General features: G+C 46.1%; 1 protein-coding gene and 1 non-coding gene across 2 annotated transcripts; both read left to right on the forward strand.

Annotated features, from left to right (window-relative positions):
• Positions 1-182: 182 nt before the first annotated feature.
• On the forward strand, positions 183-26,632 carry LOC132808619 (zinc finger protein 226-like). The gene is made up of 4 exons (XM_060822181.1): positions 183-355; positions 1,041-1,128; positions 19,309-19,516; positions 26,484-26,632. Exons 1-4 carry the CDS (start codon positions 183-185, stop codon positions 26,630-26,632), a joined length of 618 nt encoding a protein of 205 aa, XP_060678164.1.
• Positions 14,637-14,708, forward strand: trnae-uuc (transfer RNA glutamic acid (anticodon UUC)). Its single transcript has one exon. It is a non-coding gene; the product is annotated as a tRNA-Glu (tRNA).
• Positions 26,633-26,986: the final 354 nt, after the last annotated feature.

Here is a 26,986-nt window from a genome sequence, read left to right on the forward strand (position 1 = left end):
GTTCTCCTGCCCCGAATGTGGGAATGGCTTTACCTGCTCCTCCACACAGCTGATGCACCAGCTGGTCCACACGGGGATGGGGGTGGGGTGGAGGGAGGAGGCCATTTTGCTGCCCTGAGTGAGGGAAGGCCTTCAGCAATTCCTCCTCCCTGCTGAAGCATCAGTGTGTCCACACTGGGGAGATGCCCTTCAGTTGGCCCGAGTGTGGGAAGAGATTCATGTTTTCCTGCAACTTGCAGAAGCACCTGAGCGGGCACCAGTGCTCCCAGCATTCAGATCCCACCCGTGACGCTGCCTTAGGTCACCTCCCAGGACTGAACCTTCTGGCAGTTCTGACACTGGGTGCAGTGGGAGAGTAGGTGGGCTGTTTTTGTTTTCTGCTGGACTGCAATTGCCTCCCCTACACCCAACAACCACTCGGACTAGGTTAATTTAGGATATCAGGTCAGCATGGATAAGTTGGACGAAAGGTCTGTTTCAATGCTGTACGTGTCTCTGACTACTGGTCCTGATGTAAGTTTAAAATAGACTCCAAGTAACTTGGAATTTTTCAATCTTGTTGAGCTCACCTCCTGAAAAGTTTCAGATGAATGCCTCTGAGCGATACTGTTTAAACATGCTAAGTTAGACAAAATATCCCATCAAGTTCAACACAAACGCAGAGTTGAAGAAGTCAGAAGTCAGAACACCAAGGGGACCAAAACTGGTCACAATATTCCAGGTGCAGCTTCATCCACGTACTGTATAACTGCAACATAACTTGCCAACATCTATACTCAATTCCCTAACTGATGAAGGCCAGTGTGCTGAAACCTTTCTTCACTGCCTTGTGTACCGATGTTGTCAGAGATATAGGATCGACTTTAAACTGATCCACAATCCAGCTGCTGGGAGCACAGAAGCAGAGTAGTGCTGCGTGAGTGTGCTGGGCAGATAACCTTGAGGTCGATGACTAAAAATCATGTGATGTCTCTGTAAGCTGCTTTCATTTGCAAAGGTGCTCTGTTCTGTATCTTGCCTTTGCATCTGTTTCCCAAAAGCTTCTTCAATGGAGGAGTGGCAGCTGGAGCCCAGGGGTTCAACTACCCCCCGGAACTGGAGGAAGGTCCAAGCACCAGGAAGCGGGGGGTAAGGCTGGAGGCTGGATTTGCTCAAGGCTTGCATTTTTTACTCATTTAAATGGTACCTACTGTATGGGGCTATGGTTTACATTAAAACTGGAGGATCATATCAGAGTGTTTATATTTAGCTGTGGTAGTTGGTAAAATACACTCCCTGGAGGAGCACCTTCTATGATGCTGCATTTCTTGCCTTCTGCCCTTCCTCCATTTCTTATCTCCCATCTTGATTTTAGATTTGTTTGGTCAAATTTAATTTCATATTAATCAGACTTGGTATTCACTGTGTGCTATTAATTTGTTTGTTCGAATATTGTAAGTCAAAATTAATGGTGTAATTTCATTTCTGATGTCAGAGTTTGACATTGAATGTGCAGGTGTGAATACCAGTAAGTTGTGAAAATAAATCAAGAACTTGTGGTTTTTAACAAAAAGAGCAGTTCACTGATATTCATGGCATTGTCTCATTTGGGTGTGATGATTCAAATCTGACCATCAAACCGTTTCATGCAGTCACACAATTTAATAAAATTTTTCTTTAATTTAATGAAAGAAAATAACTCTGGCAGGCTAAGATTTATGCAATCTATTCATAAGTTAATGGCCATTGCTCGCAATATGGTCTCATCCACATTGGGGACACTGGATGCCAACAAGCGTAACGTTTCAGGGAACAGCTCTGGGTCACTGACACTAAACGACCAACCGCCCTGTGGCTGAACACTTTAACTCCCCCTCCCATTCCACCAAGGACATTCAAATCCTGGGCCTCCTCCACTGCCAAACTCTTGCTCCCCGACTCTTGTAGGAAAAACACCTCATCTTCTGCCTTCGGAACCTCCAACCACATGGGATCAATGTAGATTTCATCACTTTCCGCATTTCCTCTCCCGTACCTTGTCTCAGATCCAACCTTCCAATTCCCCTTGGGCCACCCTTTATTCTTGATCAAGAGCTTATGCTCTAAACCAAGACTGTGATGAAGCAACATCCTCAATAAATAAGAAATAGCTCCCAAGTCAGATTTCATCCCCTCTTCTGTTTCCCAGTTCTTTCAGAAATAAGAAATGTCTTTTTCTTCCACTAGAAAGTAGTCTTCCACTTTGCGCTGTCTGAAGTGTTAAGCCACACCATTACTTCAGCCACCTTTTAAGAATCCTTTCAACCTGTTTTTCTAACAATTGTGGAGGTGACCAAAAGCAAACATTTCACTCCTCCTCAATGTCCCATTTCTCCTCCTATCAGCCATTTTGTCATGTTGTCTATGTTACAAGCAGCCGAGTGCACTTGGTTTCTGAATTGAAATTGGCCATTGAAGTGAACAGGATTAATATTTATCGATGGCTAGCAGTGTTTGCACTAACTGTAATTATCCACCAGTACAATGTCTTTTGTTCCACCAAAACTGGAAACAATGATCTGTGTTTATATTGCAGTCGGGTGTAGAAAATCATTCCAGCGATCTTCCCGTTATTATAGTTTACTGAGGCCATAACAGCATTGCGTGGCAGTTTGATGTGACTAAAACTTGGATGGAAAGAATGTAGATTTATGAGATGTCAAAATGGCCGAGTCTCTGGCCACAATCGATCTGTCTGGCTTGGTTATATGAGTGGCGGCTCTTCAAGAGCAACTTCCACTCCATCACTTCAACCAGCAAGAGGAGATAAGTGTGAACACAACATTCCAACTGTGACATATACGCATTGCTTCAATGTTATTGATCAAAATCCTGGAACTCGATCCTGAACCTTCATTATAGACCACAACATATTTGTGAAGCAATTTAAGAGGCAGCTCATCACCACTTTTTCAAGGACAGTTTGGGAAGACTTGCTGGCAGAGCCAATGATATTCACATGATATTGGAGACATTCTAATTGTATGGGTAGATGATTGGCTAACCAATGATGCAGCAGGGATAAGAGGCATGTTCAGGATCGCAACTTGTAACTAGCAATGTGGCACAGGGATCAGTGCTGGGGCCAAAATTATTTACAATATGTATATGAATTACTTGGAAAAGTGAAGTGAATGTACTATTGCCAAGACTGCAGTAGAGACAGATGATGGGAATGCAGGTGGTGAGGATGACATGGAGAGGGATATCGACAGGTTAAGCAAAAGGTCTGGGCCTTTTAGCTAAGGGAAGATATACTGGCATTGGAGGCAGACTAGAGAAGGTTGACCAGGACGATATCAGGAATGGAAATAATGTCTTATAAGGAGAAATGAATAGGTTGGGCCTGTGGTTGTTAGAAGTTAGAAGATTTCGAGGTAACATTATTGTCACAAACAAGATGCTGAGGAGATGTGACAGGCTAGATGTGGGAATGTGGGCGGCACGGTGGCACAGTGGTTAGCACTGCTGCCTCACAGCGCCTGTAGACCTGGGTTCAATTCCCGACTCAGGCGACTGACTGTGTGGAGTTTGCACGTTCTCCCCGTGTCTGCGTGGGTTTCCTCCGGGTGCTCCGGTTTCCTCCCACAGTCACAAAGATGTGCGGGTCAGGTGAATTGGCCAAGCTAAATTGCCCGTAGTGATAGGTAAGGGGAAAATGTAGGGTTAAGGGTGGGTTGCACTTCGGCGGGTCGGTGTGGACTTGTTGGGCCGAAGGGCCTGTTTCCACACTGTAAGTCTAAGTCTAAGTTAACCCTTGTGGGTGAGTTTAGAACCTGAGGGAATAAATTGCAAATAAGGGATTGCATGTTTAAGACAGCTGTTGAGCCTGGATTGTTAAGTGCATTCAAAACTAAGATTTTTTTTAATCAGAAAGGGAATTGAGGATTATGGGGAAACAGCAGGAAATTGAAGTTGATGTTTCCCAGAATAATAGTGGGAGACAAAGTGCGACATCCCATGAATAAATAAAGAGAAATATTCAGGAGAACACTTTCATTGAAAGGAAGACTGGGATCCAGTGATAATGATTGAGCAACCCAGAGATCAAGGTCTTCTGAGATCACAAATTGAAATCCTATCATGGCTTCTGGTAGAATTTATGTTCAACTAATTAAAAGATCTGGAAGTGAGAGTTTCTCTCGGTCTTGGCAAACAGGAAACAGTTATTCACTAAAATAATGAATTGCAGATGTTGGAGATCAGCAACAAAAGGCAAAATTGCTGGGGAAACTCAGCAGGTTTGGCAGAATCTTTCGAGAGATGTTTTGAATCCAGTCAAGTTTTGAAGGACCACTGGACTCAAAGCAGTAACACTGTTGTCTCTTTATAGTTGCTACCAGAACTGTTGTGTTTCTCGAGAAACTTTCTTTTTTAAGGCAGGAAACCTACCATTCATGAACCCTGCATGCATGTATGCACGTGCGTGCGCACACACATACACACACACACACCTTGTGACTCCAGACCGACTATAATGTGGTTGACTCTCAACTGCCTTCTAGCATGTAGTCACAATTACTCTGTCCAAGGGCCATGAGGGTTAATGAGCAAATGTTGGATGTGGTCACAATTATCACATCCCACAGAATATTTTCTCATAACTGAAGAAAAACATAGATTAATGAAGGACAGCCAAAACAAACTGCTATGTGAAAGTCATGCCCAGCTAACCTGATTTGCTTGTAGGTATATTTTTTTTAAATCGTCTTCAGAGAGGACATTGATTACACCACTGTTGGAATACTGCATGCAATTCTGGGCTCTCTGCTACAGGAAGGACGTTGTGAAACTTGAAAGGATTCAGAAAACATTTACAAGGATGCTGACAGGGTTGGAGGGTTTGAGCTACAGGAAGAGGCTGAATCGACTGGGGTCATTTTCCCAGAAGTTTTGAAGGATGAGGGGTGACTTTATAGATGTTTATAAAATCATGAGGGCATGGATAGGGTAAATTGAAAAGGTCTTTTCCCTGGGGAGGGCGAGTCCAGAACTAGATTGCATAAGTTTAAAGTTATTGGCAAATGGAGTTTAATATAGCTAAGTATGAGGTCTTACATTTTGTATAGTCAAACCAAGTTCGGATTTACATGGTGAATGGTAGGACCTTGAGTGTCGTTGAACAGAGAGATTTTGAAGTTCAGGTTTTGGCACACTGGACTTCATCAGTGATGGCATTCATATAAGATACCAAATTAGAGGAGAGACATGCACCAAATATTAACGTCTACCAACAAGCAGCAAATCTTTTTCATATGCAACATTTTGAATCAAGAGATCTCGGGTTACGGGTTTTTAGTTCCTAGAAAATGGAGTCGAGGGTAGACAGGGTGGTGTAGAAGGCTTTTGGCATGCTTGTTTTCATTGGTCAGAACATTGAGCACAGGAGTTGGGACGTCTTGTTGCAGCTGTCACACATGCCGCACAACAACGAATCGCATGGCCTTGTCCCCCCTCTGAGTGGTTGTCACTTTGAATATCTGGGGGAAGATTAGATCCACACTCCTGTGTTTGGCTCATATGTACTTATCCAAATAATTTTAAACATTGTAACGTTACCTGCATCCACCACTTCCTCTGACAGTTCATTCCATACACGAACCACCTTCAATGTAAAAAGAGGTTCCCCCGCCCTCGTCCATTTTAAATCTTCTCCCTCTCATCTTAAAAATATACTCCCAAATTTTGAACTCCCTGGTTATTCAACTTATCTTTGTCCCTTATGATTTAACAAACCTCCATAAACTCCACCCACAACCTTCTACACTCCAGTGAAAAAAAAGTCCCAGCCTATGCCGTCAATAAATCATTCTGGCAACATCATAGTTAAAAAAAGTGAGCTTTAAGAATTGACTGAAAGGGCAGTGAAGATTCAACCAGCTGACAGCGGATCTGAAATCACATGTAGATCAGATCAGATCAGGTTTGGACAGCAGGAAACCAGATAAGATTTTTACAATAAACCACAACGGTTTCATCATTAGACTTTTAATTCCAGATTTCTATTGAATTCAGATTCCACCATCTGCCGTGGCAGCTTATGAACCCAGGTCCCCAGAACATTACTTGGGTGAATAGTCTGCTGACAATAACGTCGGCCATTGCCTCCCCTGAACACATTGGCATATTGTGTTATTGTGTTGAGAGGTAACAGAGGAGCAAGAGATTTCAGCAGCTGCTAAGTTGTTGATATTACACAAGAGAACATCAGCGCTCTCAGTAATGGCACATACTGAAGCCAGGACAATGTATCAGAGTTGAGGGCTCGGGAACCATAAGCAATAGGAATAGGAAAATGCCATTCAACCCCTTGAGCCGACTTCTCCATTCAATAGAATTGTGGCTGATCTGACATTCCCCACATGCACTCTCCTGCCCTTTTCCAGTAACTATTCATCCCCCAACTGATCATGAATCTATCGATCCTAGTTTTAAATGTAACATGAAGGCTGTCAACAGAGTTACTGGGATGGAGGAAGGGTGGCCTCAGGTCGAACTTGGGGACGAACACAATGCCTTCACACTTCACAATATATAACTAAGGGAATTTTTATAGTTTATAGTTAAAAATTCCTGAAGAAGGGCTCATGCCCGAAATGTCGATTCTTCTGCTCCTTGGATGCTGCCTGACCTGCTGCGCTTTTCCAGCAACACATTTTCAACTCTGATCTCCAACACCTGCAGTCCTCACTTTCTCCTCGTAAATTACAAAAGAAACCTAGCACAAAATACCAAAGCTTCCATCAACACCCTCTGTCTTCTACCTTCTATCAAGTTCTGTATCCAAATGGCTAGTTGTCCCTGCATTCCATGCGATTAAACCTTGCTCACCAGTCTCCCATGAGGACCCTTGATGAACGCCTTCCTGAAGTCCATATAGATCACGTCCATCGCTCTGCCCTCATCAATCCACTTTGTACTTCTTCAAAAACTCAATCATGTTCGTGAGACATGATTTCCCAAGCATAAAGCCATGCTGGCTATCCCTAATCAATTTTTGCCTTTCCAAATACATGTAAATCCTATCTCTCAGGATTCTCTCCAAAACCTTGCCCTTCACTGATGTCTGGCTCACCGGTCTATAGTTCCCTGGCTTTTCCTTACCACCTTTCTTAAATAGTGGCACCATGTTAGCCACCCTCTAGCCTTCCGGCACCTCACCTGTGACTATTGATGATACAAATGTCTCAGTGAGAGGCCCAGCAATCACTTCCCCAGTTTCCCACCGAGTTTTAGTGCACTCCTGATCAGGTCCTTAGGATTTATCCGCTTCAATGCTTTTCAAGATATGCAGCAATTTCCCATCTGTAATATGGACACTTTTTCAAGATGTCACCATCTACTTTCTCACATTCTATATCTTCCATGCCCTTGTCCATAGCAAACACTGATGCACAATATCCGTTCAGCATCCACCGCCACCCCCCCCCCCCCCCCAATCTCCTGCAGCTCCAAACAAAGGCCGTGTGTGGAAGGGCCCTATTCTCTCTCTTGTTATCCTTTTGTCCTCAACGTATATATATTAAAAAACCCTTTGGGTTACCCTTAACTCTATTTTCCAAAGCTATCTCATGTCTCCTTTTTGCCCTCATGATTTCCCTCTTATGTATGCTTGTACTGCCTTCATACTCTAAGGATTCACTCGATCGCTCTGTCGATACCTGACGTATGCATCCTTCTTTATCTTAACCAAAATCTCAATTTCTCTAGTCATCCAGCATTCCCTACACCTACCAGCCTTTCCTTTCACCCTAACAGGAACATACTGTGTCTGGACTCTTGTTATCTCATATTTGAAGGCTTCCCATTTTCCAGCAGTCCTTTAACCTGCTAACAACTGCCCCCAATCAGCTTTTGAAAGATCTTGTCTAATACCTGAGTCTTCATCCAATTTAGAACTTCAACTTTTAGATCGGCTATATTATTTTCAATCACGATTCTAACGTTAATAGAATTATGGTTGCTGACACTTAGGTTTTGTGCCCTCGCCAGTCTGTACATCCACATTTAGAATTAGAAAATTTCCTTGTACAGACTTAACAAATTCCTCTATTTGGCGGATAATTAAATGGGCAGGAGTTATACCTGGGGTCAACTCTTCCTTCATTCCCATCAACCCAACCCCATTCCCACCCCAATAGTCCAACGGCACTTTCCACTGCAACCACCGAATGTGTGACACCAGCCCATTTATCTGCACCCTCCTCACTCTCCAAAGGCCCAAACGTACCTTCCAGGTGAAGCGGCACTTTACCTGCACTACCCACAACCCAGTCTACTGCATTTGCTGCTCACCTTGTGGTCTCATCTACAATGGGGAAAACGAAGCCTAAACTGGGTGACTGCTGCACAGAACATCTACGTTCTGCCTGCAAAAAGGACCCTGAGATTCCAGTTGCCTGCTAATTCCACACCCCACCCTGTTCCCTGGCCGACATCTCTGTCTCAGGTTTTCTGTAGTGTCGCAGCGAAGCTCAGCACCAGCAGAACGAAGAGCACCGAATATTACACTTGGAGACAATCCATCCCTCCGGTCCCAATATCGAATTCAGTAATTCTAGGGCCTGAACTCCATAGTGTCCTCGTCCCTTCCATACAAACCAAGCCTTGTTATCACATAGTCTGTCATTACACACTACTTATTCCTAGCCACGAACAGTCTCCATTCACCCTCCCACGTGGATCGTTATCAACTCCCTTTCCTGTTCAACAGTTCTTCCCTCGCTTTAGGGTCTGTCCTAATTTATGATTTACTGCATCCGCCTTCCTCCCACAATATCTCCTGCATATAAACTAACGTTTTTCCAATCACCATCAATTCTATGGAAGGGTCATTGGCAAATACTGTTTATTTTTTGTTTCTGATCTACAGCATCCACAGTTCTTTCAGCTTTTTATTGACGTCGAGTTGGAAATTGTTTCGAGAGACAGAATGGGAGGGAGGAGAGAGAGAACAGACATGAACTGTTGATCTCCGTTGTTACTCATAACATAAAATCATTGTAGTGCGATCAATTCCCTTAAGCATGAATAGAGTTCCTGAGCTGTCTGTGAGTTTGTGGCACAATGGTAGCGCATCTAACTCCAGACCAGAAAATTGCGTGTTCAAATCGCATCAAGCTGATTGAAGCTGAAAATTTGTTGCTGGTTAAAGCACAGCAGGTGAGGCAGCATCCAAGGAACAGGAAATTTGACGTTTCTGGGCGGCACGGTGGCACAGTGGTTAGCACTACTGCCTCACAGCGCCAGAGACCTGGGTTCAATTCCCACCTCAGGTGACTGACTGTGTGGAGTTTGCACGTTCTCCCCGTGTTTGCGTGGGTTTCCTCCGGGTGCTCCGGTTTCCTCCCACAGTCCAAAGATGTGCGAGTCAGGTGAATTGGCCATGCTAAATTGCCCGTAGTGTTAGGTAAGGGGTAAATGTAGGGGTATGGGTGGGTTGCGCTTCGGCGGGTCGGTGTGGACTTGTTGGGCCGAAGGGCCTGTTTCCACACTGTAAGTAATCTAATCTAATCTAGTTTCGGGCCAGAGCCCTTCAGGAATGAGGAGAGTGTGCCAGGCAGGCTAAGATAAAAGGTAGGGTTGGGGGACGGGCGATGGAGATGTGATAGGAGGTCAAGGTGAGGGTGATAGGCCGGAGTGGAGTGGGGGCGGAGAGGTCAGCAAGAAGATTGCAGGTTAGGAGGGCGGTGCTGAGTTCGAGGGAATTGACTGAGACAAGGTGGGGGGAGGGGAAATGAGGAAACTGGAGAAATCTGAGTTCATCCCTTGTGGTTGGAGGGTTCCCAGGCAGAAGATGAGGCGCTCTTCCTCCAACCATCGTGTTGTTATGTTCTGGCGATGGAGGAGTCCAAGGACCTGCATGTCTTCGGTGGAGTGGGAGGGAGAGTTAAAGTGTTGAGCCACGGGGTGGTTGGGTTGGTTGTTCCGGGCGTCCCAGAGGTGTTCCCTGAAGCATTCCGCAAGTAGGCGGAATATAGAGGAGGCCACATCGGGTGCAGGGGACGCAATAGATGATGTGTGTGGAGGTGCAGGTGAATTTGTGGAGGATATGGAAGGATCCCTTGGGGCCTTGGAGAGAAGTAAGGGAGGAGGTGTGGGCGCAAGTTTTGCATTTCCTGCTGGACGTTGGGTTGGTGGGGGGTGTGGACCTGACGAAGGAGTCGCAAAGGGAGTGGTCTTTGTGGAACGCTGATAGGGGAGGGGAGGGAAATATATCCCTGGTGGTGGGGTCCGTTTGGAGGTGGCGGAAATGACGGCGGATGATACACTATATACGGAGGTTGGTGGGGTGGTAGGTGAGAACCAGTGGGGTTCTGTCTTGGTGGCGGTTAGAGGGGCGGGGCTCAAGGGCGGAGGAGCGGGAAGTGGAGGAGATGCGGTGGAGGGCATCGTCGATCACGTCTGGGGGGAATTTGCGGTCCTTGAAGAAGGAGGCCATCTGGGCTGTACGGTATTGGAACTTGTCCTCCTGGGAGCAGATGCGGTGGAGACGAAGGAATTGGGAATATGGGATGGCGTTTTTACAGGGGGCAGGGTGGGAGGAGGTGTAGTCCAGGTAGCTGTGGGAGTCAGTCGGTTTATAGTAGATATCTGTGTTGAGTCGGTCGCCCGAGATAGAAATGGAAAGGTCTAGGAAGGGGAGGGAGGAGTCTGAGACAGTCCAGGTGAATTTGAGGTCGGGATGGAAGGTGTTGGTAAAGTTGATGAACTGTTCAACCTCCTCGTGGGAGCACGAGGCAGCGCCGATACAGTCATCGATGTAGCGGAGGAAAAGGTGGGGTGTGGTGCCAGTGTAGTTGCGGAAGATGGGTGACTGTCTGTGAGGAGTTTGCACATTCTCCCAGTGTCTGCGTGGGCTTTCTCTGGGTGGTCCTGTCCAAAGATATGCAGGTCTGAGGTTTGATGAAGGCCTTCCTGCACTGAGAGCAACTGAACAACCTCTCCCCCATGTGGACCCACCAGTGGGCCAGCAGGTCAGAAGAAAGAGCAAAGCCCTTCCTGCACTCGGGGCAGAAGAACGGCCTCTCCTCGGTGTGGACTCACTGGTGTCTCAGCAGGTGGGAAGAACTGCTGAAAGCCATCTCACACTCAGGGCATGAGAACAGCCGTCCCGGGTGTGGACCAACTGGTGTGTCCGCATGGCAGAGGAATCACTAAAGGCCTTCCCGCACTCAGGGCAGCAGAAGGGCCTTTCCTTTCTGTGGACACATTGGTGCTTCAGAACCCTTTCTAATTTCACAATATCCTTCTGAGAGGAGGGAATCCAGAATTGCACACAATATTCCAAAAGTATTCCACAATATTCCAGTGTCCTGTCCAGCCACAACGTAACTTCCCAACTCCAATACTCAAGTCAGAAGATTGCAGAAGTTTTTAAAACTCACAAAATCAAACATGAAAAAAATGCAAGGACAAACCGAATTTTTGAAGTCAACTTGGAAGCATCATTGAGAAATCGGCGGACTGGGTTTATTAGGTACCTGTTCTCCTTAAATACACTATATACATCTTTCTCATCGGCTCTTCGTTGTTCACAAAACCAAGCTGAGTATCCTTGATCACATTATTCCTATCCAGATGTTAATAAATCCTATCCCTTACAATTCTCTCTGAGACTTTGTCCATAACAGAAGTGAGACTCACCGGCCTATTGTTACTAGGGTTATCCCTACTCCCGTTCTTGAACAAGGGAACCACATTTGCTATCCTCCAGTCTTCTGGCACTATTCCTGTAGACAACGAAGTCATAAAAATCAAGGCCTATGGCTCTGCAATCTCCTCCCTTGCTTCCCAGAGAATCCTAGGATATATGCCATCAGGCCCAGGGGACTTAACTATTTTCACCCTTTCCAGAATTTCCAATACCTCTTCCCTGCATACCTCATAGCCATCCACTTTAATTAGTTGTGACTCAATATTCACATCCGCAACAATGTCCTGTTCCTGAGTGAATACTGATGAAAAGTATTCATTCAGTGTCTCCCCAATCTCTTCGGCCTCCTTGCGCAACTTCCCACTACTATCCTTGACTGGACTTATTCCTACCCGAGTCATTCTTTTATTCCTGACATACCTATAGAAAGCCTTTGGGTTTTCCCTAAACCTACCAACCAAGGACTTTTCATGTCCCCTCCTTGTTGCTCTTAGCTCTCTCTTTAGATCCTCCCTGGCTACCTTATAACTCTCAATCGCCCCAATTGAACCTTTCACGCCTCATCTTTACATAGGCCGCCCTCTTCGCTTTAACAAGGGATTCCAATTCATTATTAAACCACGGGTCCCTCACACGACCCTTTCCTCCCCGCCTGACAGGTACAAACTTATCAAGGACACTCAATAGTTGATCCTTGAACAAGCTCCACATATCGATTGTGCCCTTCCCTTGAAGCCTACTTTTCCAAGCCACGCATCCTAAGTCATGCCTCACCGCATCATAATTTCCCTGCCCCCCGCTATAACTCTTGCCCTACAGTGCACACGTAACCTTCTTCATCACCAGAGTAAAAGTCACCGAATTGTGGTCACTGTCCCCAAATTGCTCACCTACCTCCAATTCTAACACCTGGCCTGATTCGTTACCCAGAACCAAATCCAGTACGGCCTCACCTCTTGTTGGCCTGTCAACATATTGTGTCAGGAAACCCTCCTGCACACATTAGACAACCACCGACCCATCTAAAGTACTCAAGCTATAGCTTTCCTAGTCAATATCTGGAAAGTTAAAGTCCACCATAAAAACCACCCTATTACTTTCGCTCTTCTCCTGAATCACCCTCACAATCCTTTCTTCTACGTCTCTAGGACTATTAGGCCTGCAGAAAACTCCTAACAGGGTGACCTCACTTTTCCTATTTCTAACCTCAGCCCAAACTACCTCAGATGGCGAGTTTTCATCCATCGTCTTTCCACCGCTTAATACTATCCTTGACAAGCAGTGCCACACCTCCCCCTCTTTTACCCCCACCTCTGACACTACTAAAACATTTAAACACTGGAACCTGCAACAGCCAGTCCTGTCCCTGTTCTACCCATGTCTCCGTAATAGCCACAACATCGAAATCCCAGGTCCCAACCCACGCTGCAAGTTCACCTATCTTATTTCGTATACTTCTCGCATTGAAGTATATACACTTCAAGTCACGTTCCTGTTTAGAGGCACCCTCCTTCGAGATTGATGCCATGTTCCTAACCTCCCTACACTCAAGGTCCTGCACCCTAAAGCTACAGTCTGGGTTCCCATGCCCCTGCAGAATTAGTTTAACCACCCCCCACAAAGAGCACTAGCAAACGTCCCACCAAGGATACTGGTGCCCCTCAGGTTAAGGTGTAGACTACCCTGTTTATAGAGGTCCCACCTTCCCCAGAAAGAACCACAGTTATCCAGATACCGGAATCCCTCCCTCCTGCACCATCCCTGTAGCCACACATTTATCTGTTCTCTCTCACTATTCCTCAACTCTCGATCAAGTGGCACGGGTAACAAACCAGAGACAACAACTCTGTTTGTTCTAACTCTGCGCTTCCAACCTAACTCCCTGAAAGTATGCATAACATCCTCATCCCTCTTCCTACCTATGTCGTTGGTGCCAATGTGGACCACGACTTCGGGCTGCTCTCCGACCCCCTTAAGGATCCGGAAAACACGATCAGAGACATCACGTACCCTTGCACCTGGAGGCAACATACCAATCGTGAGTCTCTCTCGCCCCCACAAAACCACATATCTGTGCCCCAAACTATCGAGTCCCCAATAACTATTGCTCTGCTCTTTTCCAACCTTCCCTTCTGAGCATTGGGAACAGGCTTCGTGCCAGAGGCCTGAACCCCACTGCTTACCCCTGGTAAGTCGTCCCCCCTACAAGTATGCAAAATGATACACTTGTTCTTCAGGGGAACGACTGCAAGGGGTCGCTGCACGGGCTGCTATCTCCAAGTACCCCTCACTATCACCCAGCTGTCTGCAATCTTTGGAGTTGCTACTTCCCTAAAGCTCCGATCCATGACCCCCTCTGTCTCCTGAATGATTCTAATTTCATCCAACTCCAGCTCCCGTTCCCGAAGACGGTCTTGGAGGAGCTGGAGATGGGTGCACTTATGGCAAGTGTAATCAGCAGTGACGACCATGCCATCCCTCAACTCAAACATGTTACAAGAGGAACATTGCACTGTCTTCACTGCCATCCCTCTAAAAGTAACCTTTAAAGAAAACTAGGTCTGAAGAATAGAACAAGCAAAATGCAGCACTTACCTGCTTACCATAACGGATCTTATTATAAGGTTAGAGGAGGAGGGCGGATGGGAGGGACTACCCCTGTAGTGCCTCGGGTTACTCTCCTGCGCGTATAGGAAGAGAAACCTACCCAGGTTAGCATGCGCTACACCAGCTTCCGGGTCCACTCCGCGCTTTTTTCCAATAAAGGCGCGCAGGAGAGTCCCGGAGATGTGACATGACTCTCCAGTCTCCCCAATGTTATAGAGCTCGCATCGGGAGCCATGGACACAAAAAAATTACATCGATGGATGTTCCGGTGAAAGTCTTCTTCCTGCCGCAGCCCGGGTTTGATTCCCGTGCAGCGAGGCAATTTTCAGCACAGCTACAAGGACGGACCCATGTCTCCCTGGTGGTCTAGTGGTTAGGATTTGGCGCTTTCACCGCCGCGGCCCGGGTTCGATTCCCGGTCAGGGAAGCAGATTTCAGCTGGCCTACGGGCTGTTCATTCTTCTGAAATGCGCTGTACGGTTGTTTATTGATTTTCGTCGTTCCTGGGTGCTGCAGGTCACATCTCCGCGACTCTCCTGCGCGCCTTTATAGGGAAAAAAGCGCGGAGCGGACCCAGAAGCTGGTGTAGCGCAAGCTTACCCGGGTAGGTTTTTTTTCCCTGCAGAGGCGCGCAGGAGAGGAACCCCAGGCAGTACATGGGTAGTGCCTCCCAGCCGCCCTCCTCCTCTAACCTGATAATAAGACCCGTTGTGGTAAGCAGGTAAGTGCTGCGTTTTGCTGGTTCTATTCTTTAGAACTAGCATTTTTTAAAAGTTACTTTTAGTGGGATGGCCGTGAATGCAGTGCAATGTTCCTCTTGCGACATGTTTGAGGTGAGGGATGCCATGGTCGTCCCTGCTGATTACACTTGCAGGAAGAGCTCCTCCAAGACTGTGTTCGGGAACTGGAGCCTGGAGTTGGATGAACTTCGAATCATTCGGGGGCGGAGGGGGTCATAGATCAGAACTTTAGGGAACCAGTAATTCCAAAGATTGCAGACAGATGGGTGACAGTGAGGGGAACTTGGAGAAAGCAGCCAGTGCAGCGACCCCCTGCGGTCGTTCCACTCATGAACAAGTATACCATTTTGGATAATTGTGGTCGCGGGGGGTGACTTACCAGGGGTAAGCAATGGGGTTCAGGCCTCTGGCACGGAGCCTGTTCCTGTTGCTCAGAAGGGAAGTTTGGAGAAGAGCAGACCAATAGTTATTGGGGACTCGATAGTTTGGTGCACAGATAGGCGGTTTTGTGGGGGCGAGAGAGACTCACGATTGGTATGTTGCCTCCCAGGTGCAAGGGTAAGTGGCGTCTCTGATCGTGTTTTCCGGGTCCTTAAGGGGGTGGGGGAGCAGCCCGAAGTCGTGGTCCACGTTGGCCCCAAAGACATAGGTAGGAAGAAGGATGAGGATGTTAGGCAGGCTTTCAGGGAGCTAGGTTGGAAGCTCAGAGTTAGAACAAACAGAGTTGTTGTCTCTGGTTTGTTACCCGTGCCACGTGATAGCGAGTCGAGGAATAGTGAGAGAGAACAGTTAAATGCTTGGCTACAGGGATGGTGCAGGAGGGAGGGATTCCGGTATCTGGATAACTGGGGTTCTTTCTGGAGAAGGTGGGAACTATATAAACAGGATAGTCTACACCTGAACCTGAGGGGCACCAGTATCCTTGGGGGGACGTTTGCTAGTGCTCTTTGGGGGAGTTTAAACTAACTCTGCAGGGGTATGGGTACCTAGACTGTAGCTTTAGGGTGCAGGACCTTGAATGTAGGGAGGTTAGGAACATGGCATCAATCTCGAAGGAGGGTGCCTCTAAACAGGAATGTGACTTGAAGTGTATATACTTCAATGCGAGAAGTATACAAAATAAGGTAGGTGAACTTGCAGCGTGGGTTGGTACCTGGGAGTTCGATGTTGTGGCTATTACGGAGACATGGGTAGAACAGGGACAGGACTGGCTGTTGCAGGTTCCATGGTTTAAATGTTTTAGTAGGGTCAGAGGTGGGGGTAAAAGAGGGGGAGGTGTGGCATTGCTTGTCAAGGATAGTATTACAGCGGTAAAAGGACGATGGATGAAGACTCGCCATTTGAGGTAGTTTGGGCTGAGGTTAGAAATAGTAAAGGTGAGGTCACCCTGTTAGGAGTTTTCTACAGGCCTACTATAAGTCCGAGAGACATAGAAGAAAGGATTGCGAGGATGATTCAGGAGAAGAGTGATAGTAATAGGGTGGTTGTTATGGGAGACTTTAACTTTCCAGATATTGACTGGGAAAGCTATAGCTCGAGTACGTTAGCTAGGTCGGTGTTTGTCTAATGTGTGCAGGAGGGTTTCCTGACACAATATGTTGACAGGCCAACAAGAGGTGAGGCCGTACTGGATTTGGTTCTGGGTAACGAATCAGGCCAGGTATTAGAATTGGAGGTAGGTGGGCACTTTGGGGACAGTGACCACAATTCGGTGATTTTTACTCTGGTGATGGAGAGGGATACGTGTGCACTGTAGGGCAAGAGTTATAGCTGGGGGCAGGAAAATTATGATGCAGTGAGGCATGACTTAGGATGCGTGGCTTGGAAAAGTAGGCTTCAAGGGAAGGGCACAATCGATATGTGGAGCTTGTTCAAGGAGCAACTATTGAGTGTCCTTGATAAGTATGTACCTGTCAGGCAGGGAGTAAAGGGTCGTGTAAGGGAGCTGTAGTTTAATAATGAATTGGAATCCCTTGTTAAAGTGAAGAGGGTGGCCTATGTAAAGATGAGGCGTAAAGGTTCAATTGGGGTGATTGAGGGCTATAAGGTAGCCAGGGAGGATCTAAAGAGAGAGCTAAGAGCAGCAAGGATGGGACATGAAAAGTCCTTGGTTGGTAGGATTTGGGAAAACCCAAAGGCTTTCTATAGGTATGTTAGGAATAAAAGAATGACTAGGGTAGGAATAGGTCCAGTCATGCATAGATGTGGGTAGTTGCGCGTGGAGGCTGAAGAGATTGGGGAGACACTGAATGAATACTTTTCATCAGTATTCACTGAGGAACAGGACATTGTTGCGGATGTGAATATTGAGTCACAATTAATTAGAATGGATAGCTTTGAAGTATGTAGGGAAGAGGTATTGGAAATTCTGGAAAGGGTGAAAATAGATAGGTCCCCTGGGCCTGATGGCATTTATCCTAGGATTCTCTGGAAAGCAAGGGAGGAGATTGCAGAGCCATTGGCCTTGATTTTTATGTCCTTGTTGTCTACAGGAATAGTGCCAGAAGACTGGAGGATAGCAAATGTGGTTCCCTTGTCCAACCCTGGTCTTTCAATTGATATCCTTCAGAAAAATTAACAAAGTAAGTGTGCTGTTAAATGAACATAGCATAGGCACCAAATTCCTGTAACTGCCAGATGCCTTCTGATCACACGTTATCCAGGACACCAAAACTGAAAACTGTCATGCAGTCAGCCAGCCTTAAGAATCACCTAAGTGAAGCTTTCCTCCATACACAATGGCATAGAACAAAATGCTGTCAAAGATGCTGTAAATGGAGCTGAATCAAGGACATGAAAATGAAATATCAAGGCCGCTTGAGAGAAGAAAGCTATTTAAGTTGCTGAATGACTTCCTTCTATTCTATTAAATGAAAAAGATGACAAGAAATATAGAATGTTATTAGAAGGTGAAACATATTAGCCATTAAACTTTTACAACGGTGAATAATATTAGATATACTCAAAGTGAAGCAACACATATGTACTGTTTATAACAATGTGCTAATCCCTTAAATGCTGCTCAGTTCCATGATAAACTACCCTTTTAATTGTGTACGTGAGGAAAGAAGCTATCCGTTTCTAGGGTGCAAATTGTATTCAAATGAATGTGTCAAATTAAGGAAAAAAGTGAAAATACATTTAAGAGGGACAGAGAGCATTGAGCACCTTTGCAGAGTCTTGTACCTCCCTGGATTCACTGCAGTTGCAATAAGTGAACAGTTTCCCCCCATCTCTCCCTCCCAAGATGAAGAATGGAAAAGGGGAGACATTGCTATGCTCCTCGGTGTTGTCTAGAGGAGGGAGTTTTACACTGAAATTGAATGAAGACAGAGCTTCATTCCGGACTGCAACTTCCTTCCATTGTCCAACATGTGAGTACGGCACTTTCTGAGGAGGGGAGGCTTGTCAGGATAGATGCCAATAAAATGCTTCCTTGTCAGAGAATCTAGAACTCGATGACACAGATTATAAATAAGGGCTTTCCCATATCAGGCAGAGTGAGGAATTTATTCCCTCTTCTTTATTGCAATGCTCCCACACAGAGAGTAATAGCGACAGGCTCTTTGAATGTATTTAAGGCTGAACTGAACTGAATTTTGAGTGACAGGGAATGAAACGTTATTGAGTACAGGTAGCAAATGAAGTTAACTCTACAGCAGGACATGCATGATCTTCTTAATTGGAAAGTAAGCCTGATGAATGGCAGTGGCAAGAGATTTAACACGTTCCATGTGTGAGTGGTCCTTCAAACAGTTGTCGAAGCTGGACAGAGACATGGATTCCCACATCATAGAGAAACCGTGGAAATGTGAGGACTGTGGGAAGGAATTCAAAATTCCATATTTGCTTGAACGTCATTGCCATGGTCACACCGGGGAACAGCCATTTGCCTATTCCATGTGCAGCAAGGGCTTCATTCATTTATCCACCCTGGTGATCCACTGGTAGAGTTTCACGAGGAAAAGACCTTTCATCTGCTTCGTGTGTGGGAAGGAGTTCATTTATTTATCACCCTGGTGACCCACCAGCCGGCTCACACTGGAGAGAGGCCGTTCGCCTGCTCTAAGTGCATGAACGGATTCACCCAGTCATCCGCCTTGCTGATCCACCAATAGGTCCATACCAGGGAAGAGACCATCCTGCTGCTGTGTCTGCATGAAGGTATTCATTAATTTGTCTGCCCTGCTTATGCATCTTCGAGTTTACACCAGGGAGAGACTGTTCTCCTGGTCCGTGTGCAGGAAGGGGTTCATTCATTTATCCACCCTGGTGACCCACCAGCAGGTTCACACCGGGGCGAGGTCCTTCACTCGGTCCAAGTGTGGGAAGGGATCCACTAACTCCTCTGACCTGCAGACAAACCGGCACATTCACACCAGGGAGAGGCTGTTCACTTGCTTCGTCTGTGGGAAAGGGTTTAGCCATTCATCCATCCTGCTGGCGCACAGGCGCATCCACACTGAGGATAGACCGTTCTCCTGGTCTGTGTATGGTAAGGGATTCACAGATTAATCCAGTTGCAGGGACACCAGCGGGTTCACACTGGGTAAAGGCCTTTCACCTGCTCCACGTGCAGAAAGGGATTTAGTCAGTCATCCCATCTGCTCAGACACCAATCCAGTCACACCAAGCAGAGCACGTTTGCATTCTTTGTGGGTGTGACTTGTATTAGTATCAAGAGGAAGGGGAGTATTGCTAAGGCTGGACTGACTGCAGGGAGAGTAGGTGGCGGTGTGTGGCTGATAGCATGGAGCAGAAGATCCGGAAAAAGAATTGTTGCTGAAGGTTTTGAATTTGTAGGTTTACTGGGTATTCTGATCAGGTTCAAACTGTGTTGGGCTGAATATGGTCCGGAGTCCATGTGAGATCAGATGGTTCCATAGGCAGTTCTGAGGAATAGCTGATTTTGATGAAGGGCTTCTGCCTGAACATCGATCCTGATGAAGGGCATATGCCCAAAACATCCATTCTCCTGCTCCTGGGATGCTGCCTGACCTGCTGTCCTTTTCCATCAACGCATTCCCGACTATTAATACTCAAGAATGCTGACATTCACTGGTCAGTTGAGCACCTATTAAGGCACACTTACTGATTTGGAACATGCAGCGGAGTCGGGAGATGTAAACCTTTTATGTTTGACTCTGTGAAGAAATCTATCCCATGGAAAGATTGGCTCCAGTTTGTCCCTTCCCCAGGAGGCTGTCAGGACGATAACATGGGAAACAGAGAATGCTTGTCCATTACTGAAGGTTGAACAAATTGGAAAAATGAGAGTTTCTGATAATGTCTTACAATCCTGGTGGCTTTTGGAGGTATTTTTTGAAATTGTCATGGTCTGTGTGACCCACTGATGTTCCCGGGGCCGGGCCACACCACAAATGGCAGGATGGAGAAGGGAATGCAGACATGGGTTATATCCCTACCATAGAGTCATAGAACCTGACCGCATGGAAACAGACCTTTCTGTCCAACTCATCCATGCTGACCAGTTATCCCAAATTGGTGAGGCCACTTCTGAAATATTGTGTTCAATTCTGGCCTTCTTGCTATCAGAAGGATGTTAAAGTTGAAAGGGTTCAGAAAAGATGTACATGGATGTTGCCAGGCTTGGAGGGTTTGAGCTTCAGGGAGAGTCATAGAGCCTTAGAATCATGGAGATGTACATATGGAAACAGACAATTCATTCCAAACTGTCCATGCTGACTAGACATTCAAACCGAAACTAGTCCCATTTGCCAGCACTTGGTCCATATCTCTCGAACCCTTCCTATTCGTATACCCATCCAGATGCCATTTTGAATGTTGTCATTGTAGCAGCCTCCACCAGTTTCTTTAATAGCGCATTCCATACATGCACCACCCTCTGTGTGAAAAAGTTGCCCCTTAGGTCCCTTTTCTCACCGTAAACTTATGTCTGCTAGTTCTGGACTCTCCCATCCAGGGAAAAAAAACCTTGTCTATTTCCCCTATCCATGTCCCTCATGATTTTATAAACCTGTATAATGTCACCCCTCACCCTTTGACTCTCCAGAGAAAGTAGCCGTATATTGGTCAGAGCATTGAGTATATGAATTGGGAGGTCTCTGTCCAATGGTCACTTACTGTTCCCTTCAATATTTCTATAATTGGAAATATATGACATAGCTAAAGGACAAAAATACAACAGATAATTGTATTTGAATCTCGGAGGCTAGCATATTGAATACATAATCATTTAATAACACTAGGTAGATCTCTGTCCCTTCTCAAGTTCCAGTCCTGATAAATGCCTTGCAGATCTGAAAGCCTTGGGAGACAGAGAATCTGAAACCCCTTCTATTTGATTCACTTCCTCTTTTTCCAGCTGCTATATTGAATAGTTTTACACCTCCCCCTCTCATTCCCCGTCTCCAAGCCAGGATGACGATTGGAAAGGGGAGACATTGATTTGTTCGCAGATGTTTCCCAGAGGGAGGGAGTTTCCCTCTGAAACTGGCCTCGTCCCGCGTTGTGACGTTCACGATGGAGGGCGGGGCGTCGTGAAGGAGCCAATAGGAATCGCAGCGCCGACCGGTGACGTCGCTGTGTTCTACGTCCTTTTGGCCAACGGCCCGTACGTCGCACAATGACATGAACCATACTTGGCGACTGACCAATTGCAAACCCTGGAGAACCCGAAAGGAGTCTGGTCCTCCTGCCAATCAGAGCTCACCTACTGTCACAATGAGCTCGGGAAGCTGTTACGACTTCTCTGAATGAAGATAGAGCTTCACCCCAGACTGCAACTTCCTTCCTCTGTCCAACATCTGTGAGTACGGCACTTTCTTTCTACACCCTTCCCATCCTTTTCAATTTCTTTTCTCATTCTGGGGTTAAACTGATATCCCTGCCCTACCTCAGCTCCTCAGAGCACATCTCTGTTATGCTAATCCCAGTATACAGGCGTGTCAGACCGGTTCTGAAGCAGGTAAAACCGGGCCAGTTGGAGCCATTTCTGCTCTTCAAGACTGTTTTGAGCGCACTGACTGGTGGGTGTTCAGGGAGACCACAAATGATAGCGATTCCATCAATTTAGAGGAGTACATGGTGTCGGCGATTTCCTACGTTAGCAAGTGTAGTGACGGTGTAATTGTGTTCAAGACCATCACTTGTTGCCCCAACCAGAAGCCATGAATGACTGCAAAGGTGTGTGCAGTGCTGAGGACCTGTGATTCTACCTTCAAAGCAGATGACAAGGTGGGCCTAACAACAGTGACGGCCAACCTGACCCAGGCATCAAAGAGTCAAAATGTGCATACACACAGAAAATACACAGCCACTTTCAGGACAGCAGTGATAAACTGAGCATGTGGAAGGGCATCCAGGCCATCACTAGCCACCGAACAGCATTGTCTGGTTGTGCTGGTGGTGCCTCCCCACTGCTGGATGAGTTGAACAACTTTTTATGAATAGTTTGAGGCGCAAAATTATGTGGCAGCGAGGAACTCCAACCCCCCCCCCTCCCCACAACCCACCTCCCCACAACCCACCTCCCAATTCAGTCCCTCACGACCAGATTGTGCAACAGTTTCTTCCCCCAAACCATCTGACTCCTTAACACTGTATGATTGGACTCTTTTTCTATCTGAAATTTTTTGCACAACTTCGAATTGCTGCTAGAAAAATGTCTATTGTTTATCATTCTTTTATTATGCTGTAACTTGTGTGTTTTGCACTTCTGGTCCCTCGAAGTAGAGGAGATGACAGAAACATTGGAAGCTGCTGAGAGAGCGTTCTCAAAATTAATCCTGGGAATTGACATGTTTGCAAATGATGCAATGTTGAGAAGCTTAGTTGAGCATTCGTTCAAGTTTGGAAGAATGAAAGGAGATCGTAATGAATAAAAAGCAGAATCTTAGTGGGCCTAAAAAGTTCGTTGCCAAAAAGGTAGTGTTCATTTGTGGGAGAGTCTCAGATCAGAAGGAATAGCCTCTAATCTTAAGTGTTAGCATATGTATTATGGAGGTGAGGTGGATATCTTCTCTCAGAGGGTAATGAATGACAGGGCTATTTAAGTTCTATCACTAAGTATAGTCAAGGCAGATGGTGGGCAGAATTTTAATCAATAAGGGAATCAATAATAAGGCATGAATGTGGATTTTTGGATTATAATATTAGACATTATGGTAATAAATGTTGGGCAGATTCAATGGGCTGAATGGATTATTTTGGTCAAGATTTTATAAACATCCTGTGGGATCTTGACAGGGCAGATATGGATAAAGTGCTTCAACCTATGCACGATATTCAGACCGAGGGTTCCACAGCAACCAGAATTGTCTGTTTTGAATTTCTATCCTGTGCAGATGGTGATGCTTCCTGTAATCTCCTTTTACAGGATATGAGAAAGGGAAGGAATTGCAGCCAGAAATATCAAAACAAGATCTGATAGAGACAATCATCATCAGCCTTTGAATCTGTCAGGATTTATTATTTCTCTGTTGCCCTGTCTGCTTCTAAAGGATTCAAACATCAGTGAGACTGAGGCACACAGACCTGAGTGAGAGTGTCCCAGTGAACTGACTGTAGGAAGAGCTCTAAGCGGATACACAGCCTGAAATAGCAACATCCCATTTGCAGTGACAAGAGACAGAACATATTCCGTATGTGAGTGGTCTTTCAACCGATTGTCAAACCTGGAGAGAGACCAGGACTTCCACGTGATGGAGAAACCATGGAAATGTGAGGATTGCAGGAAAGAATTCAAATTCCTGTGTCTGCTTGATTCCCATCATCGTGGTCACACTGGGGAGAGGCCATTCACCTGCTCAGTGTATGGGAAGGCATTCATTCACCTATCCACCTAGTGACTCACCGGTGGGTTCACACTGGGGAGAAGCCATTAATTTGCTCAGTGTGTGAGAAGGTCTTCACCCATTCGACTTCTCTGCTAACTCACCAGCACATTCATACCAGCGAGAAGCCATTCTCCTGCTCCACCTGCAGGGAACACAGATTCCTCCGCCCCGCAGATACACCAGTGTGTTCACACCGGGGAAAGACCATTTACCTGCTCAGTGTGTGGGAAGGCCTTCAGTCGGTCATCCCATCTGCTGAGACACCTCTTCAGCCACACTGAGTAGAGAGTTTTGAAATTCTTTATGTAGGCGTGACTTGCATTAGTATTCAAGATAGCACACATTTACTGGTCAGTTGAGCATCTATTAAGAAGCTCTTAACAATTTGGGACATGCAGTGACATCAGGAAATATATACCTGAAATGTTTGACTCTTTGAAGAAATCTGAGTTGGAAAGTGTGGCACTATAAGAAGTACAGCAGGTCAGGCAGCATCCGAGGGGCAGGAGAGTTGATGTTTCGAGCATAAGCCCTTCATCACATTCCAGTGCCATATATTTTGACCCTGAATTTCTAGTATCTGCAGTCCTCGCCTCCTCTGAGTCTGTGACGAAATCTGCCCCTTGTAAAGATTAGCTCCACTTTCTCCCTTCCCAGTGAGGCTGTCAGGATGATTACATGGGTAAAAGAGAGAGCTCTTCCAGTGCTGAAGGTTGGACAATTAAAATTAGGAAAAATAAAGTTTCTTACTGCGGCTACAATCCTGGTAGCTTATGTGAGAAATGCCTCAAGGTATTTGGACATTGTCAGAGTCTGGTGACCAACTGAGATCCATGGTTTGAACCACACAACAAGTGGCAGGATGGAGGGGGGAAATGTAGCCATGGGTTATGTCCCTACCATAGAGCCATAAAACTCCACTGCACAGAAACAGACCTTTCAGTCCAACACATCCATGCTGACCAGATATCCCAAATAATTGAGGCTATTTCTGGAATACTATGTTCAGCTCCAGTCTCTCTGTTTTGGGAAGGATTTAACACTTAAACGATTCAGAAAAAGTTTACAAGACTGTTGCCAGGGTTGAAGGGTTTGAGGTAAAGAGAGAGGATGAATAGGCTGGGACTGGTTTTCTCTGAAGCCTCAGAAGTTGAGGGGTGACCTTATAGAGGTTAAAAAAATCATGAGTGGTATGGATAGGGTGAATACTGATGTTGCTTCCCCAGTGTGGGCGAGTCCATACCCCGCCCCCCCCGCCCCACCGCCCCCGGATAAGGAATGGAAAGAGGGAGACATTGCTTTGTTCCCAGATCTTGCCCAGAGGGAGGGAGTCTCCCTTTGAAACAGGTAGATAAGATAGTGAAGAACATGTTTGGTATGCCTTCCTTTTTTGGTCAGAGCATTCACTATAAGAGCTATAAGTGTTGCGGCTGTACAGGACGTTGGTTAGGCCACTTTTGGAATATTGTGTACAATTCTGGTCTCCTTCCTATTGGAAGAATGTTATAAAACTTGAAATGATTCAGAAAAGATTTACAAGGATGTTCCCAAGGTTGGAGGATTTGAGCTATATGGAGAGGCCGAAAAGTCTGGGGCTGTTTTCCCTGGATCGTCGGAAGCTGAGGGGTGACATTATAGGGGATTATAAAATAAGGGGCATGGGTAGGATAGAAATATTGGAACACAGACTTTAACCTCATACTTTCAATGCATTATCTGAGCTGAGATGGCACTGATTGTTAAAGCTATCTTGAGAATGTAACTTTCGAAAAGTTGTGGGATTTACATATGAAGGAACCAAAACTAATGTGAGCTTTTGAATTAGTGGAGGTAAAAGACATCTGATTGACTCATATCCTTTTTAGGGAAGGAAATTGCCATTGTGGGAAAGGATTCACTCAGTTGTCCTAGCTGCATTCTTTACCCAGTCTGGCCTACATGTGACTTCAGACTCATAGCAGTATGGTTGACTCTTGATTGTCCGTCCTCCCCCCGAGGAGAAATTTACTTGAATGACAGCACGGTGGCTCAGTAGTTAGCACTGCTGCTTCACAGCACCAAAGTTCCAGGTTCGATTCCAGCCTCGGGTGACTGTCAGTATGGAATTTGCACGTTCTCCGTGTCTGCGTTGGTTTCCTCAGAGTACTCCGGTTTCCTCCCACAATACAAAGATGTGCAGGTCAGGTGAATTGTCCATGTTAAATTGCCCATTGTGTTAGGTGCATTAGTCAGAGAGAAATGGGTCTGGGTGGGTTACTCTTCGGAGGGTTGGTGTGGACTGGTTGGGCTGAAGGGCCTGTTTCCACACTGTAGGGAATTTAACTGATTTAACCATATCCCTCTAAACCCTTCCTATTCAGATTCCTATTAAACATTGTAAATGCACCAGCCTCCACCACTTCGCCTGGCAGTTCATTCCGTACACACACCACCCTCTGTGCGAAAAAGTTGCCTCTTCGGACGATTTTAAATCTTTCTCCCCTCACCTTAAACCGATGCCCTCCAGTTCACAACTTCACCTGCCCTGGTGAATAGACTTACAATAGTTGAGCAGCCAGACAAAATGCAAAAAGAATAAAACGTCGAGCCACAGGGAAAAATAAAATTGTGGCTCCAGCCGTTTTTTCTCCTTTTGGCCTTTAGATTCTTTACATCTGTCAGAAACAGTAGTCACCAAAGCGCACACTGCGCATGTTCCGAGGTGTCAGCGAGGAAGGCGCATGCTCACCCGTGTCAGCAAAGTAGTACGCATGCTCCTCGAAGCCCGAAGAATTGCACGCGACTTCCTGTAGATGGACCAATGGTAAAGCCTGGAGGACCGGATGGAGATTGGTCCTCCTGCCAGTTAGAGCACCCCTATTGTCTGAATGCAGAAGGAGGAGAATAAGCTTTTGTCGCTGCTGTGAAGATTGAGCTTCACCCCAGACTGTAACTTCCTTCTTCTGTCTAACATCTGTGAGTACAGCACTTTCTTTTCTCACCCCCTTTTCCATTTAGTTTTCATTTTGGTGTTCAATTATAGTCATAGAGATGGACAGTACGGAAACAGACCCTTCGGTCCAACTCGTCCATGTCGGCCAGATATTGCAACCTAATCTAGTCCTGCTTGCCAGCACCCAGCCGATATTCCTGTTCATGTAGTGTTG

The sequence above is a fragment of the Hemiscyllium ocellatum genome, assembly GCF_020745735.1.
Source record: "Hemiscyllium ocellatum isolate sHemOce1 chromosome 27 unlocalized genomic scaffold, sHemOce1.pat.X.cur. SUPER_27_unloc_8, whole genome shotgun sequence".
In the NCBI taxonomy this organism is placed as follows: domain Eukaryota; kingdom Metazoa; phylum Chordata; class Chondrichthyes; order Orectolobiformes; family Hemiscylliidae; genus Hemiscyllium; species Hemiscyllium ocellatum.

Coding starts and splice junctions, on each gene's coding strand:
- LOC132808619 (XM_060822181.1), top strand. CDS start 183: ATGCCCTTCAGTTGGCCCGAGTGTGGGAAGAGATTCATGTTTTCCTGC. Junction 356..1,040: donor ACACTGGGTGCAGTGGGAGA/GTAGGTGGGCTG, acceptor GTTTCCCAAAAG/CTTCTTCAATGGAGGAGTGG. Junction 19,517..26,483: donor GTTCTCCTGGTCTGTGTATG/GTAAGGGATTCA, acceptor TTTGGCCTTTAG/ATTCTTTACATCTGTCAGAA.